General features: G+C 48.5%; 1 protein-coding gene across 1 annotated transcript in view; it reads right to left on the bottom strand.

The window, feature by feature from the left end:
- The window catches only part of PIGS (phosphatidylinositol glycan anchor biosynthesis class S), an 83,835-nt gene extending 68,441 nt beyond the window's left edge, over positions 1 to 15,394 (bottom strand). Inside the window, exons 1-3 of the mRNA XM_040423454.1 lie at positions 15,324 to 15,394; positions 15,104 to 15,243; positions 9,102 to 9,213 (exon numbers count right to left, since the gene is read on the bottom strand). Of these exons, the coding sequence (XP_040279388.1) occupies positions 9,102 to 9,213; positions 15,104 to 15,243; positions 15,324 to 15,354 (283 nt within the window). The 5' untranslated portion in view covers positions 15,355 to 15,394. The remainder of the gene's footprint in view (positions 1 to 9,101; positions 9,214 to 15,103; positions 15,244 to 15,323) is intronic.
- Between the last annotated feature and the right edge of the window lie 249 nt (positions 15,395 to 15,643).

Genomic DNA, 15,643 nt, shown 5'->3' with positions numbered 1-15,643 from the left:
CTTGGCCTGGACTAATCTCCCTGTCCAGTTAGTTAAGCACCCGAAATGGGTAACCCCCTTAGACCATCCCTAACATCTGTCTAGATGCTGTCTATCAACCATACATCCGACTCTCCGTCTGCTCTGGAGCCATACGTTCTCACATAGGGAAACTTAGCATATCAGCCCACACAGCTTACATTTGTGGGTTAGATGCCTTTTTTCTCCTTTTGAGGTCACAACTTTACTTATGGTCCGCTGATAAAACTGGATATCCTTATCCAGTGGAACCGGGTTGGAAAATTCTTTCCAGATACCCCCTGGCACACACTATCACCTGATGCAGAGCTGGTACAATCTGCAATAGAGTGCATGTTGGGTATTCTATACGGATGGTCCAGGGGGTCGCCTTTTTTGAGTGGGTGCTCTGAGTAACTGGATGGGGACATCAGTCCAGGAATCCCACGCTGATAACCTTTCTGTCCTTCCTCAAACAATTAAGAAAAGTGTGGTAAGATTTCTTTATTTTATGTGCGCTGGACACTTGATGCACCTACGATTTTTTATTTTAAAAGTTATATTTATTATTATTATTTATTGGTTAAGACCACTCTCCAATCCAAGAAACAAAAGATATTTGGTGTGGTCTTCCAAGCGGCACAATCAGCAGCAGTCCCAAACAACAGGAGTAGGTCTCTTCTCCTTTCTTAACCAAAATAAACTGCAATTCAGGGTCCGCGCTTGAACTTCATCAGTAAGGAACAGTTCACACACAGCAACACTTCCACAAGACGATTTTATCTCGATTCCAAACAATTCCAGCCCCTCGGTCTCAATATCCACCAGCAATCGCAGCTCTTTTATCCTTAAAGAGGAACACGACATAGTGCAATACCCACGGGTTATTGAAACCCTACGTATTTTATTTTACTTACAAGATCGACACTTGTTCACATCACATATAAAATCAATTTGCCCGACCCGGGTTTCTCTGTCCGCTTCTTCTGGGGCGTTCCTCTCCTCTCCAATAGGAAGGTGTTCAGACACGCATCGTAGTGCCTATTTCTTTGGCCACATACATAGTATTTAAAATGATTATTTTTATTTTATTTGGAAGTCGATCTAACGGAAATAACACAGAGACTTACCACGTGTGACCAGAGATTAGAGTTTTTTTCAGTTGTGTTAACTGGAGAGGAGAGGAACGCCCCAGAAGAAGCGGACAGCGAAACCCGGGTTGGGCAAACTGATTTTATATGTGATGTGAACAAGTGTAAGTAAAATAAAATACGTAGCGTTTCAATAACCCGTGGGTATTGCACTATGTCGTGTTCCTCTTTAAGGACAAAAGAGCTGCGATTGCTGGTGGATATTGAGACCAAGGAGCTTGAATTGTTTGAAACCGAGATAAAATCGTCTTGTGGAAGTGTTGCTGTGTGTGAACTGTTCCTTACTGATGAAGTTCAAGCGCGGACCCTGAATTGCAGTTCATTCTCCAATCCAGCAGTGGTGGTCGTGCTTGCACACTATAGGAAAAACTGCAAGCCTCTTTGGTGCCCGGGACCGTGGGAGCGCACATGGGCTGGTGCTTTTTTCCTATAGTGTGCAAACACAACCACCGCTAAAGGATTGCAGGGTGGCCGTAACCATGGAAACGAGCAGTGCATAATGTGATGGAAAAATTATTCCAGCCAGCCAAGGAGGCAATATGGACAATCACAATACATTAGTAAGTGGCTTGTATTAAAGGGGTTGTCCCACTTCATTAAATAGGGTTACATTAAATCATTGCCCCCCACTGAACATTTCTTATAATACATGTAATTAAAAAAAACATACTATTCAGTAGGGATCGACCGATTATCGGTTTGGCCGATATTATCGGCCGATATTCATGTTTTTGCAAGTTATCGGTATCGGCATCTAAACTGCCGATACCACCGATAATGCTTACGCCGCCCGCCACCCTCTGCCCGCCGCTCGCTGCATGTGCCCGTCCGAAGTCAGTCCGGCCATGTCTTTCGGCTGCCAGTGCCAACTATCGCGGGACTACAGGAGAGACTACGCTTGTGGGCGTGTCTGCCTTCAACGTGCCGAACGGAACTCCGTAGCAGACGCTGACGTCATTGGAGGCGGTCACAGTGTTGGGCAGAGGCGAGAACCAGAGTGCCTGCGGCTGCCACCATTACAGTCTAGTCTAGACTCCATATACAGTTGTGCCATGGTAAAATAAATACGTGCGCCGTCATATTTTTCCTACGATCTGAATCACCTTATATACCTCAGGCTCATATACTATTATACAGTGTGTTATATCATGTATTCTATACCTCGACCGTGCTACATCATACACAGTGCCACATTATATAGTATGTAATTGTATTGTAATGCGTGTATGATGTAGTATGAGGTATATATAATACATATAACACACTGTATATGTGTTATATGAGGTATATAACACAGTATATGATGGTATACTATTATCAGGTATATAAGGACTCTAAGGAGTGTATGATAATAGTATGAGCGAGGTATATGATATATAACACTGTATGTGTGTAATATAATGAGGTATATATAAGGACTCCTATACCTCATTATATTACACACATACAGTGTGTTATATTCTATCATATACCTCGCTCATACTACATCATACACTCCTTAGAGTCTTTATATACCTGATAATAGTATACCTATACATAGTTGTGTTATATATACCTCATGCTATTATACATATACAGTGTGTTATATATGTATTATATACCTCATACTACATCATACACACATTACAATTACATACTATAATGTGTGTATGATGTAGTATGAATATGAGGTATATAATACACACGGTATATGTATAATAGTATGACTATGAGGTATATATATATATATATATATATATATATATATATATATATATATATACACATACACACAACACACATATATTATGCATACTATTATCAGGTATATAAGGACTTTAAGGAGAGTATGATGTAGTTATGACTTGAGCGAGGTATTATACACTGTATATGTGTAATATGAGGTATGTATAAGGCCTCATGTACACGACCTTGGTGTGTTTTGCGGTCCACAAAACACGGATGGCGTCTGTGCACGTTCTGCAATTTGCGGAACGGCACGGACACTCAGCCTTTAATATAACTGCCTATTCTTGTCCGCAAAGCGCAGACAATAGGACAGGTTATATATTTTTTTCGCGGGGCCATGGAAGGTAGCAACGGATGCGGACAGAACACGGAGTGCTGTCTGCATCTTTTGCGGCCCCATTGAAGTTAATGGGTATGCATCTGAGCTGCCAAAAATGCGGCTTGGATGCGGACCAAAACAGCTATGTGTGCATGCCATGAAGCCTAAGAAGTGTGTGATGTAGTATGAGGTTTAACACACTGTATATGTGAGGTATATATATATATTTAATATAGTATACCTCATTATATTATACATATACAGTTACAGACTACAGTGTTATATATATATATATATATATATATATACACACACACACACCTCAGCTCATATACTACATCATACACTCCACTCCACCTCACAAGCTTTTATTGTTCTATATATATTTTACTCCCCCCTCAATTCCACATATTTCTTGCACGCTGTTCCTTAATCTGTACTGTTCCTAAAAGGCTAATAGCACTAGTAGTCATGTTACCCTCTTCTTTCAATGCAGGTGGATGCACAAAGAAAAAATAAAAGTATAGTCTGGGACTATTTTAGTCAACCCTCCCCAGGACGGGCAATGTGCAACACATGCAAAATCAATGTGAGCATGGGATCTGCAACTGCAAAAACAAAGAATACATCAAATCTTTGGACCCATCTAAGAATTAATCATGTTGAATTATTTAATAACGCAGAAAAAGAACACCAACTCTACTCCAGCCAAAAATAAAAGACCTATTTCAGAAACACACAAAGTGGCAAAATTCCGATGAAAGATCCCAACTTCTGGACAGAGCAATCACAGAGATGATGGTTACGGATAACCAGCCATTTACAATGGTGTCTGACTCTGGCTTTAAGCGCTTGATGTCCATAGTTGAGCCAAGGTACACACTGAAAAATGAAAAGTTTTACAGAACGGAAATGCTGCCAAAGATTCATCACAAGGTGGTTCAGAAAGTGAAAACAATGTTACAACCAGAGGACGCTGGCTATTCACTCTCATTCACTACCGACTGCTGGTCTGGATCAACAGAATCACTAATGAGTCTTACGTGTCACTTCATTGATAATGGATGGACAAAAAGGCAGTTGGTGTTGAACACAAAGGTGATGCAAGGATCCCACACTGGCGAGTACATTAAAGAAATGTTTCTAGGCATGCTTGATGACTGGGGGATAACCAAAGATCGAGTGATGCTTGTGCTTCGAGACAGCGGAGCAAACATGGTGAAAGGAATGAAGCTTGCTGAAGTGTCAGATCTCAGCTGCATGGCACACACCCTGCAACTTGTAGTAAATGATGGTCTGTCAAGCCAGAGAGCTGTGATCGACATAATTGCAATGCTAAAGAAGTGCGCAAGTCATTTCCACCATTCATTTATTGCCAAGCACCGACTGAGGTGCATTCAGTCAGACCTTGGCCTGCCCCAAAACAGCCTGATTCAGGCTGTTCCAACACGGTGGAACTCCACACTCCATATGCTACAAAGAATGCTGGAACAGAAGCGAGCTCTTAGCATCTACGCCGGTGAACATGGAGGATATTCCTGCCCTAATGCTGATCAGTGGGAGATTGTAGCAAATCTGATTCAGACCCTCCTCCCAATAGAGGAAGTGACCCTAGAGGTTAGCCATAACGACTCAAGTGTGTCATCCGTCATTCCATGTGTGAGAGTGCTGAAGATGCTTCTTCAAGAGAATGAAGGGCCCACTACACGAGGCATTAAAACGCTTAGGGAGGTCATGAAGGAAAGCCTCAACAAACGTTTTTTGTGGTATGAAGAGAATATAAACGTAGTGTTGGCATGTCTTTTAGATCCTCGATTCAAACATCATGCTTTCTCTTCTGATAATGTATTGAGCAAGGCAAAAGAATGGCTGACAGAAGATATGCAAAAGGAGGTGCAGGTTCTAGAAAGGTCACATCTGGAAGAGCCTGATGTTACTAGTCTGGAAGAGCCTACTACTAGTACTACTAGTCTGGAAGAGCAGGTTGATGATGCCACAGAAACATACAAATTCCCAAAAAGGAAACACATGGAAAAAAGGCTTAAACATGGCCAAATTGATGCCATGTTCAGCGTTTTATTGGGGCCTCATGTAGAGGATTCTCTAATTATACCAAAAATCTGCCTTGATTATGAGCTTCATCTTTATTTGAAAGAACCAGTGATCAATAGAAAGGACAATCCACTTGAGTGGTGGAAAGAAAATGAGGCACGCTTTAAAACCCTTGCTTCTTATGCCAGAAGATACCTTTGCTCTCCACCCTCCTCTGTACCTAGTGAGCGTGTTTTTAGTGAAGTCTCAGCAATCTACGAAAGGAACAGAAGCCGTTTAACAGGAGGGCATGCAGAAATGTTGTGCTTTCTGCACTACAATGTACTCCTTCTCAACTGGAAGTATTGAAGAAATTCTAAATATTCTCTCATTGTGTACCAAGGCGGGCTCTCGGCACATAAATGTGAAAGGATAAATTCCAGCACTGGAAAAATTTACCGTTGCACTTGCATTGTATTTATTTTTAATTTCATATCACAGGTTTCATCTTGTGGACATCACCTCCCACCATAACAGGTTGACATGTTTCGAATGTCCAGGAGGTTACAACTTAGGCTACTTTCACACTTTCGTTTTTCTTTTCCGGCATAGAGTTCCATCACAGGGCTCTATACCAGAAAAGAACTGATCAGTTTTATCCTAATGCATTCTGAATTGAGAGCAATCCGTTCAGGATGCATCAGGATGTCTTCAGTTCAGTCTTTTTGACTGATCAGGACAGAGATAAAACCGCAGCATGCTACGGTTTTATCTCCGGCCAAAAAAACTGGCGACAGAACTGCCTACCGGATTTCTCTGCCGCAAGTGTGAAAGTAGCCTAAGAACGCTACAGTTTGAAACATGTCAACCTGTGGTGGTGGGAGGTGAATCAGGTGATGTCCACATTTGAACATTGTTGTTCTTTCTTGTTAGTTGTTACCTTTTGACTGATATTTAAAGAAAAATAAGTGGTACAATTTGTTGTATTTGACTCGTATCACCAATGAAAAAGAAAGATTTACAAAAAAATCTAAATGTTAACAATAAACATGTTAATTTAACAGCAGATTTGTGTAGGATTTTTTTTTTTCTAAAAAAAAAACAAAAACTGAATATCGGTATAAATTATCGGCTATCGGCCTGAAAGTTCACAGATTATCGGTATCGGTATCGGTCCTAAAAAATCAATATCGGTCGATCCCTACTATTCAGTCTAAAAATGCTCCTTTCACTCCCCTTTGTTTGTGCTGGTATCCCATGGATACGGCCACATCTCGCCAGCCGCATCCATGCCGCACCTGCGCACTGGTATCTATTGCGATCCTGCAGCCAGCCTCTCACTCACACTGTGAGGGCGCACGCCGCATAGTTTTGCGCATGCGCGGGCGCCCGATCATAGCAGTGTATTACTGTTTTCCGGCAGCAGGAGGGAGCGCACAGCGTCATAGCAACCGAGGACGCCGTGCTCTCTGGTGCCCAGAAGGAGTCCAGGCGGCAATCCACAGATTCCCCCCACCCCATGAGTGCCATCCACAGATGCCCCCCCCACCCCATGAGTGCCATCCACAGATGCCCCCCCCACCCCATGAGTGCCATCCACAGATGCCCCCCCCACCCCATGAGTGCCATCCACAGATGCCCCCCCCACCCCATGAGTGCCATCCACAGATGCCCCCCCCACCCCATGAGTGCCATCCACAGATGCCCCCCCCACCCCATGAGTGCCATCCACAGATGCCCCCCCCACCCCATGAGTGCCATCCACAGATGCCCCCCCCCCCCCATGAGTGCCATCCACAGATGCCCCCCCCACCCCATGAGTGCCATCCACAGATGCCCCCCCCCCACCCCATGAGTGCCATCCACAGATGCCCCCCCCCACCCCATGAGTGCCATCCACAGATGCCCCCCCCACCCCATGAGTGCCATCCACAGATGCCCCCCCCACCCCATGAGTGCCATGCACAGATGCCCCCCCACCCCATAAGTGCCATCCACAGATGCCCCCCCACCCCATAAGTGCCATCCACAGATGCCCCCCCACCCCATAAGTGCCATGCACAGATGCCCCCCCACCCCATAAGTGCCATGCACAGATGCCCCCCCACCCCATAAGTGCCATCCACAGATGCCCCCCCACCCCATAAGTGCCATCCACAGATGCCCCCCCCCCATAAGTGCCATCCACAGATGCCCCCCCCCCCCATAAGTGCCATCCACAGATGCCCCCCCCCCATAAGTGCCATCCACAGATGCCCCCCCATAAGTGCCATCCACAGATGCCCCCCCATAAGTGCCATCCACAGATGCCCCCCCCCCATAAGTGCCATCCACAGATGCCCCCCCCCCCATAAGTGCCATCCACAGATGCCCCCCCCCCCATAAGTGCCATCCACAGATGCCCCCCCATAAGTGCCATCCACAGATGCCCCCCCATAAGTGCCATCCACAGATGCCCCCCCCATAAGTGCCATCCACAGATGCCCCCACCCCCATAAGTGCCATCCACAGATGCCCCCACCCCCATAAGTGCCATCCACAGATGCCCCCCCATAAGTGCTATCCACAGATGCCCCCCCCATAAATGCCATCCACAGATGGCCCCCCCCCCCCCATAAGTGCCATCCACAGATGCCCCCCCCACCCCCATAAGTGCCATCCACAGATGCCCCCCCCCCCCCCATAAGCTGGGTAATAGGTCAGTGATAATATCACACATCGGGAAAGCTGGGTAATAAGTCAGTGATAATATCTGATACCGGGAAAGCTGGGTAATAAGTCAGTGAATATATCTATATCTATATCTAGCACAGATCATATGGCTACTAGCTAACATGCATTTGGGCTGTAGTGATTTATTATTTTTGCTGCACAGAATGGGTTTGTAACACAGGTTTTATGTGTAAAAGTGTATTAGAATGCAGGACAGCCACAAGTTACTACTACATTAGTTCACTAGCATTGGTCAGTGGTCACTGAGTGATTCCCCAGCAGGGGGATGGGCTTTACATACTCTGCAGGCTCCAGAAGGATGACTCATCCACATGAACGAGCACGCAAGGACTGAGCTCTCAGGGTGAGTCATGAGGAGGCGTGGTCGGCCTTCACTCTCAGGGTGAGTCATGAGGAGGCGTGGCCGGCCTTCACTCTCAGGGTGAGTCATGAGGAGGCGTGGCCGGCCTTCACTCTCAGGGTGAGTCATGAGGAGGCGTGGCCGGCCTTCACTCTCAGGGTGAGTCATGAGGAGGCGTGGCCGGCCTTCACTCTCAGGGTGAGTCATGAGGAGGCGTGGCCGGCCTTCACTCAACTGCCTGAGCCAAACCAGGAAGTTATCAGGACATTTACTGCTGGTAAGATTGAAAAAGCAAAGTGGGACAACCCCTTTAACTTTCTCTACATATTAAATGCTATTTGAAGAAGTGAGACAACCTCTTTAAAGAGGACCTTTCACTAGAATAAAAAATGTAAACTAAGCATACAGACATGGAGAGCGGCGCCCAGGGATCTCCCTGCTCTTACTATTATCCCTGGGCGCCACTCCGTTCTCTCGGTATAGGCTCCGGTATCTTCATATGTTCGGTTCAACTGGGTGGAACCTGCCGGCGTCTCCTTCTCCCAGGCTGTAGCGCTGGCCAATCGCAGCGCTCAGCTCACCCAGTTGAACCGAACATATGAAGCTACCGGAGCCTATACCGGGAGAACGGAGCGGCGCCCAGGGATAATATTTAACATTTTTTATTCTAGTGAAAGGTCCTCTTTAAGTTTTATAATTGAAGGCACTCCCATTTAGGCTTGTTTGACTAGTGAACATACATGAATGATATTTCCTGACAGAAGCCTTGTGCAGTGAAACCATCTCCTGGGAAGGTACTCACTGTTCAGTACAGTCTCCTTTTCCTTTACATCTGAAGCCGGGATTCTCCTTTGCTGCTCTGCCGTCAATGTTCCTTTAGAGAACACCACTTCTACAGGGACCGTGAGCTGAAGCTGAAGGAGAGAAGCGAGAAGATTATGATAGATCCTAATCACTTTACACCACATTGCCATATGATGGACACCTCATTACAAGACCTTGTGCATAAATACGCAATATGCCCCCTTTCTTACTCCTACGGACAAATCTCAGATTCAGAAGGATATATGTATATACTCCCTGCATGTCCCAACTGAAAAGCATGCAGGCCATTCTAAAAAGTATTCCCATGAAATGAAGGCAGAGGTCGGACTCTACATTTTTTCCAGCAAAGTAGAAATACTCCTCTGACCATTTTTGAAGAGTATTTTTACCCGAGAAGGAGCACAAAATTTGCAGTAATTCATATACATAATACATAGGCCTACACTTGCTCACATCTGCGTTCGAGGTTTGGAGCCTCTGTTGCAGATTTTGTCAAAAAGGCCAGACAAAAAAGCCCTATATGATGGTAAAAAGACAGGCTCATGAATGGAAACTGAACGGTCTCCATCATAGTCGGCGGAGTCCGTTCAGATTCTTCCCTGTCAGCTAGGCTGGGTTCACATCACGGTTTTTTTCATACATTTAATGTACACACAAAAAACTTATATATGTTACCAGACACCGCACTGTGGCATCCGTCACCATAGTTCCATTGTAAAAAAAAAAATTATAAATAAATAAATATATATATTTTTTTTTTTTTGCTGGACTTTGTAGGATAAAAAAAATGTGTTAGACTAGGGTTTCCCATCCTGCAGAATTCTGCAAAATAAAGTATCCTTTTTTTGTGTTTGTTTTTACAATGGATCTCCATGGGGCTGGATGCCACAGTATGGCGTCTGTTGTGTGTTGAATGTATGGCAAAAACCCACTTCCATTATTTTTATTGTTCTGCTCCATTAGATGAGCAGAACAACAGAAATAAATAGCGCTGGTGTGAACGGGGCCTAAGAGGTGGATAGTTATGCGGGGGAACCATTACTGGTCTAACATCAGGCAAATATAGCCAAGTCCAATCCAATATAGTGGATCTACCACTTGGCTGTAATAGCCTGCCTGCATTCACTACATACATTACACCCTGCGCTGTCACCTCATTCTGCAGCTCCATCTTGATGTCTGGGCTGTAGGCTTCAGTTCCTCCGCCGCCATGCTTCTCGGGGTCCTTGCACAGCGCGCCCTTCAGCCAACCCCGGGCGTCGGCCACTCCTCCTTCCGGCTTCCTCTGCTGCAGGGCGCTGTATCGCTCTGGCGCCCGCCCAAACTAACCAATAGCAAAGCTCCTTACTGTATGGAGCTTTGCTATTGGTTACTGCAGGCAGCATTGCTACGCTGCCTGTGCCGTTCACAGCGCGCCCTGCGCTGATGAAAAGCAGGGAAAAGTCTAAGGCGTATTGGTACACCTTAGACTTTTTCCAGGGAGTAAAATGGCCTGAACAAGCGTCTATGACCCTTGTACAGGCATTATTGCAACCTCTGAATGAAGGGATATCCTAGGAAGATGGTCTCAGTTATTATGTGGATACCCTCTTATGTGGCCTTCAAGGATGTCAGTTTTGAGGGACATGCAGGGAAGTGGAGGACTGACTACTGCCGATCACCTAAACCAAGGGGCAGCATCACCTTCAGCCGTTTTCTCCATGCTGTATTGCAGGATCCATGGTGCTTAAAGGGGTTCTCCAGCTTTTTAAAGCTTTTTTGTTTACCCCCTATATGCTAGATCTGTGGAAGGAAGCATACTTGGTTCCGGCTCCGCAGGTCCACTTCTGCATTCGCTGTGCTCCGGTCCCCGCTTGTAAACTGCTGGAATGGACAGGGGTCATGTGTGCCGCTGCAGAGGAGACATTTCTCCAAGCATGTCCCCCAGTGAGGTGCCGCTTAAAGGACACATCCCCTCGGCCATCCCAGCAGCAGAACACACATCCCCTCGGCCATCCCAGCAGCAGAACACACATCCCCTCGGCCATCCCAGCAGCAGAACACACATCCCCTCGGCCATCCCAGCAGCAGAACACACATCCCCTCGGCCATCCCAGCAGCAGAACACACATCCCCTCGGCCATCCCAGCAGCAGAACACACATCCCCTCGGCCATCCCAGCAGCAGAACACACATCCCCTCGGCCATCCCAGCAGCAGAACACACATCCCCTCGGCCATCCCAGCAGCAGAACACACATCCCCTCGGCCATCCCAGCAGCAGAACACACATGCCCTCGGCCATCCCAGCAGCAGAACACACATGCCCTCGGCCATCCCAGCAGCAGAACACACATGCCCTCGGCCATCCCAGCAGCAGAACACACATCCCCTCGGCCATCCCAGCAGCAGAACACACATCCCCTCGGCCATCCCAGCAGCAGAACACACATCCCCTCGGCCATCCCAGCAGCAGAACACACATCCCCTCGGCCATCCCAGCAGCAGAACACACATCCCCTCGGCCATCCCAGCAGCAGAACACACATCCCCTCGGCCATCCCAGCAGCAGAACACACATCCCCTCGGCCATCCCAGCAGCAGAACACACATCCCCTCGGCCATCCCAGCAGCAGAACACACATCCCCTCGGCCATCCCAGCAGCAGAACACACATCCCCTCGGCCATCCCAGCAGCAGAACACACATCCCCTCGGCCATCCCAGCAGCAGAACACACATCCCCTCGGCCATCCCAGCAGCAGAACACACATCCCCTCGGCCATCCCAGCAGCAGAACACACATCCCCTCGGCCATCCCAGCAGCAGAACACACATCCCCTCGGCCATCCCAGCAGCAGAACACACATCCCCTCGGCCATCCCAGCAGCAGAACACACATCCCCTCGGCCATCCCAGCAGCAGAACACACATCCCCTCGGCCATCCCAGCAGCAGAACACACATCCCCTCGGCCATCCCAGCAGCAGAACACACATCCCCTCGGCCATCCCAGCAGCAGAACACACATCCCCTCGGCCATCCCAGCAGCAGAACACACATCCCCTCGGCCATCCCAGCAGCAGAACACACATCCCCTCGGCCATCCCAGCAGCAGAACACACATCCCCTCGGCCATCCCAGCAGCAGAACACACATCCCCTCGGCCATCCCAGCAGCAGAACACACATCCCCTCGGCCATCCCAGCAGCAGAACACACATCCCCTCGGCCATCCCAGCAGCAGAACACACATCCCCTCGGCCATCCCAGCAGCAGAACACACATCCCCTCGGCCATCCCAGCAGCAGAACACACATGCCCTCGGCCATCCCAGCAGCAGAACACACATGCCCTCGGCCATCCCAGCAGCAGAACACACATCCCCTCGGCCATCCCAGCAGCAGAACACACATGCCCTCGGCCATCCCAGCAGCAGAACACACATCCCCTCGGCCATCCCAGCAGCAGAACACACATCCCCTCGGCCATCCCAGCAGCAGAACACACATCCCCTCGGCCATCCCAGCAGCAGAACACACATCCCCTCGGCCATCCCAGCAGCAGAACACACATCCCCTCGGCCATCCCAGCAGCAGAACACACATCCCCTCGGCCATCCCAGCAGCAGAACACACATCCCCTCGGCCATCCCAGCAGCAGAACACACATCCCCTCGGCCATCCCAGCAGCAGAACACACATCCCCTCGGCCATCCCAGCAGCAGAACACACATCCCCTCGGCCATCCCAGCAGCAGAACACACATCCCCTCGGCCATCCCAGCAGCAGAACACACATCCCCTCGGCCATCCCAGCAGCAGAACACACATCCCCTCGGCCATCCCAGCAGCAGAACACACATCCCCTCGGCCATCCCAGCAGCAGAACACACATGCCCTCGGCCATCCCAGCAGCAGAACACACATCCCCTCGGCCATCCCAGCAGCAGAACACACAGGCCATCCCCTCGGCCATCCCAGCAGGTAAGTATGCTTCCCTCTACAGGTACAGCGGATGAAGGGGGGTGAATAAAAAAAAGCCTTGAAGAGCAAACAATCCCTTTCTTAAAAAGTGATCATATTGCTAGGATACACCATCAAATTATGACCAGTGGGGTGTGACCTCTGGAACTGCTGCCATTCCTGGATGTTGGTGCATCGCTGCATTCCAAGTGGGGATCAGACTGGATCAATATTCAGAAGAATTCTATAAATTTATGTCACTGACAAATCTTACATCGTGTGTGCAGAGATGCAGGTAGCACACTGGGCGGTACAGTTGCTGTCGCAGACATACAGAGGGCGAGCGGTCTTATGCAGGGGATCCATTCTAATGAAAGGGAACCCGTCATCAGGTTTGCAGAAAACACATGGAGTAATTTATCAAAGTGGTGTAAAGTAACTCTGGCTTAGTTCTCCACAGCAACCAATCAGCTTCCACCTTTGATTTTCCAAAGGAGCAGTGAAAAATGAAAGGAGGAATCTGATTGGTTGCTATGGGCAACTAAGCCAGTGCTACTTTAGACCAGTTTGATAAATCTCCCCTATAGTTTTACAATGGAGACGGGCACATGGAGAGGAGTCCACTGTGCAGCTGCTCCCTGTTTGCCTAAAGGAAGACACCGGTCAATGAAGCCGAGGAACAGAAGTTGTGGATTGGTGGGCTTATTTATTAAAGGGGGCATTTTACGCTGGTCTTTGATATCCCCTGCGCTGCTGGAGCAGCGTCCTCCGCCAGTCCATGCGCTTAGATTGAAATCTTCTCCAGCCCTTAGGTGACGTACAGTTGTATCCTCATTTATCTCAGGAAACTATTGCAAATGTTAATGAATCTGCCGGGAATGCTTGCTCCGCCTCCGTCACTCCCCATTGGCAAGGGTGGCGTAAGGCTTGGGCGGAATTTTGTGCTGCACTACGGTATCGCTGACCCCGCCTACTTGTGTTGTCCCCGCCTTCTGTCAATTTGGACTCGCCTACAACATGGGACTACTGTAAGGTCCCACTCCGCCTCTGCTAGGGACGCTGGAAACCCATGATATGAAGTGATGGCGACTTGTACTGCCCAGTGCTGTCTGGGAGGCCATAAGTAAACTCAGACTTTTAGCCGTGGACACCTCTCTAATGGCTGAACCCATTGGAGGTGATCAAACCTGGCGTAAAGGACAACTGATCTAGTTGCCCATAGCAACCAGATTCCACCTTTCATTTGGAAAATCAAAGTTGGTATCTGATTGGTTGCTATGGGCAACTAAGCCAGTTTTCTTACACAAGTTTTGTTAAAGGGGTTCTGCAGTTTGTTTAAACTGATGACCTATCCTCTGGAAAGATCATCAGCATCTGATCGGCGGGGGTCCGACACCCGCGACCCCCGCCGATCAGCAGTTTGAGAAGGCAGCGGTGCTCCGGCAGTGCCGTGGCCTTCTCACAGTTTACCGCTGGCCCAGTGACGTCACAACTAGTATTAACTGGCCTGGGCGGGGCTAAGCTCCATTCAAGTGAACGGTCAGGTCCCCCATTAAAGCGGTTGTATCCTATAAGACAAAGGGGGAATATCGCCAGGACATGCCCCAATTATCTGACAGGTACGGATTCCAGAGGTGGGACCCAGAGCTATCTCGTAAACGTAGCCCGCAAAGTCCTGGAGGGCGCACCGCTCATGCTGCCTTCCATTGATTTCTATGGGCCCGCCAAAAATAGCGGAGCGCTGGCTTGGCTATTTCCACCGGAAATGAATGGAAGCAGTAATTTTAGGCGGGTCAATAAGAAGGCGTGGTGATGGCCGGACCCGGCACGGCTGGCCTCAGTTAGGCTTCATTTTAGAGATCGGTGAGGGTCCCTGAGGTGGGACCTGCACCTACCAGACATTGTCGGAGATGGGAACACCCCTTTAAGTAAGGGGGGGCGCACATTTTGGCTCACATATCCCAGCGTGTGTTGTATGTATGTAGATTGACCAGCCACATGAACACAGGCAGAAGCTGATGACAGGCACGATCTGCTCACCCTCAGAAGGCCCAGCTGGCTGATGTCGGAATAGGGCAGGGAGGCTCGGTAGGTCTCGGTTGTTTTCCACCACAGCGGCAATCCGACCACGGCAGCGATCACAGCAATGGACAGCGCCGCACGCTTCCCGCGGGAGGCCTCTGCCGGTCAGAGAGGACATCGTTCAGATATTTCACTCCATTCAGTTAGCGTTTTCCCATCTCATATAGTAATCACTCACCCAACTCAGCCGCCGTCCTGGGAGCCGCCATGTTTCCGTCTGCTTGTCAGACTGTCAGGCAACAGCCAATCGCAATTCACCATTAGTATGAGCAGATTCGATTCGAGACGGCGGCCATTTTTGTGTAGCCCAATCCTTTTAGGTTAGTAAAGCGAAATGGCTCCATGATGGCGACACAACGGTAGAGATCACGTCATCCTCTATCGGACAAGAAACTTGAGGAACTAATAATGAACGGACGGCCAGTCGCAAGGGTCAAAATACATATCTGAGACAATATATGTGCATTCTTCTTCATACACAGGATTTTAGGGTGTATA

The sequence above is a fragment of the Bufo bufo genome, chromosome 3, assembly GCF_905171765.1.
Source record: "Bufo bufo chromosome 3, aBufBuf1.1, whole genome shotgun sequence".
Lineage (NCBI taxonomy): Eukaryota > Metazoa > Chordata > Amphibia > Anura > Bufonidae > Bufo > Bufo bufo.
Note: the sequence above shows the minus strand (reverse complement) of the source record. Positions and strands in the feature narration are given on the sequence as shown.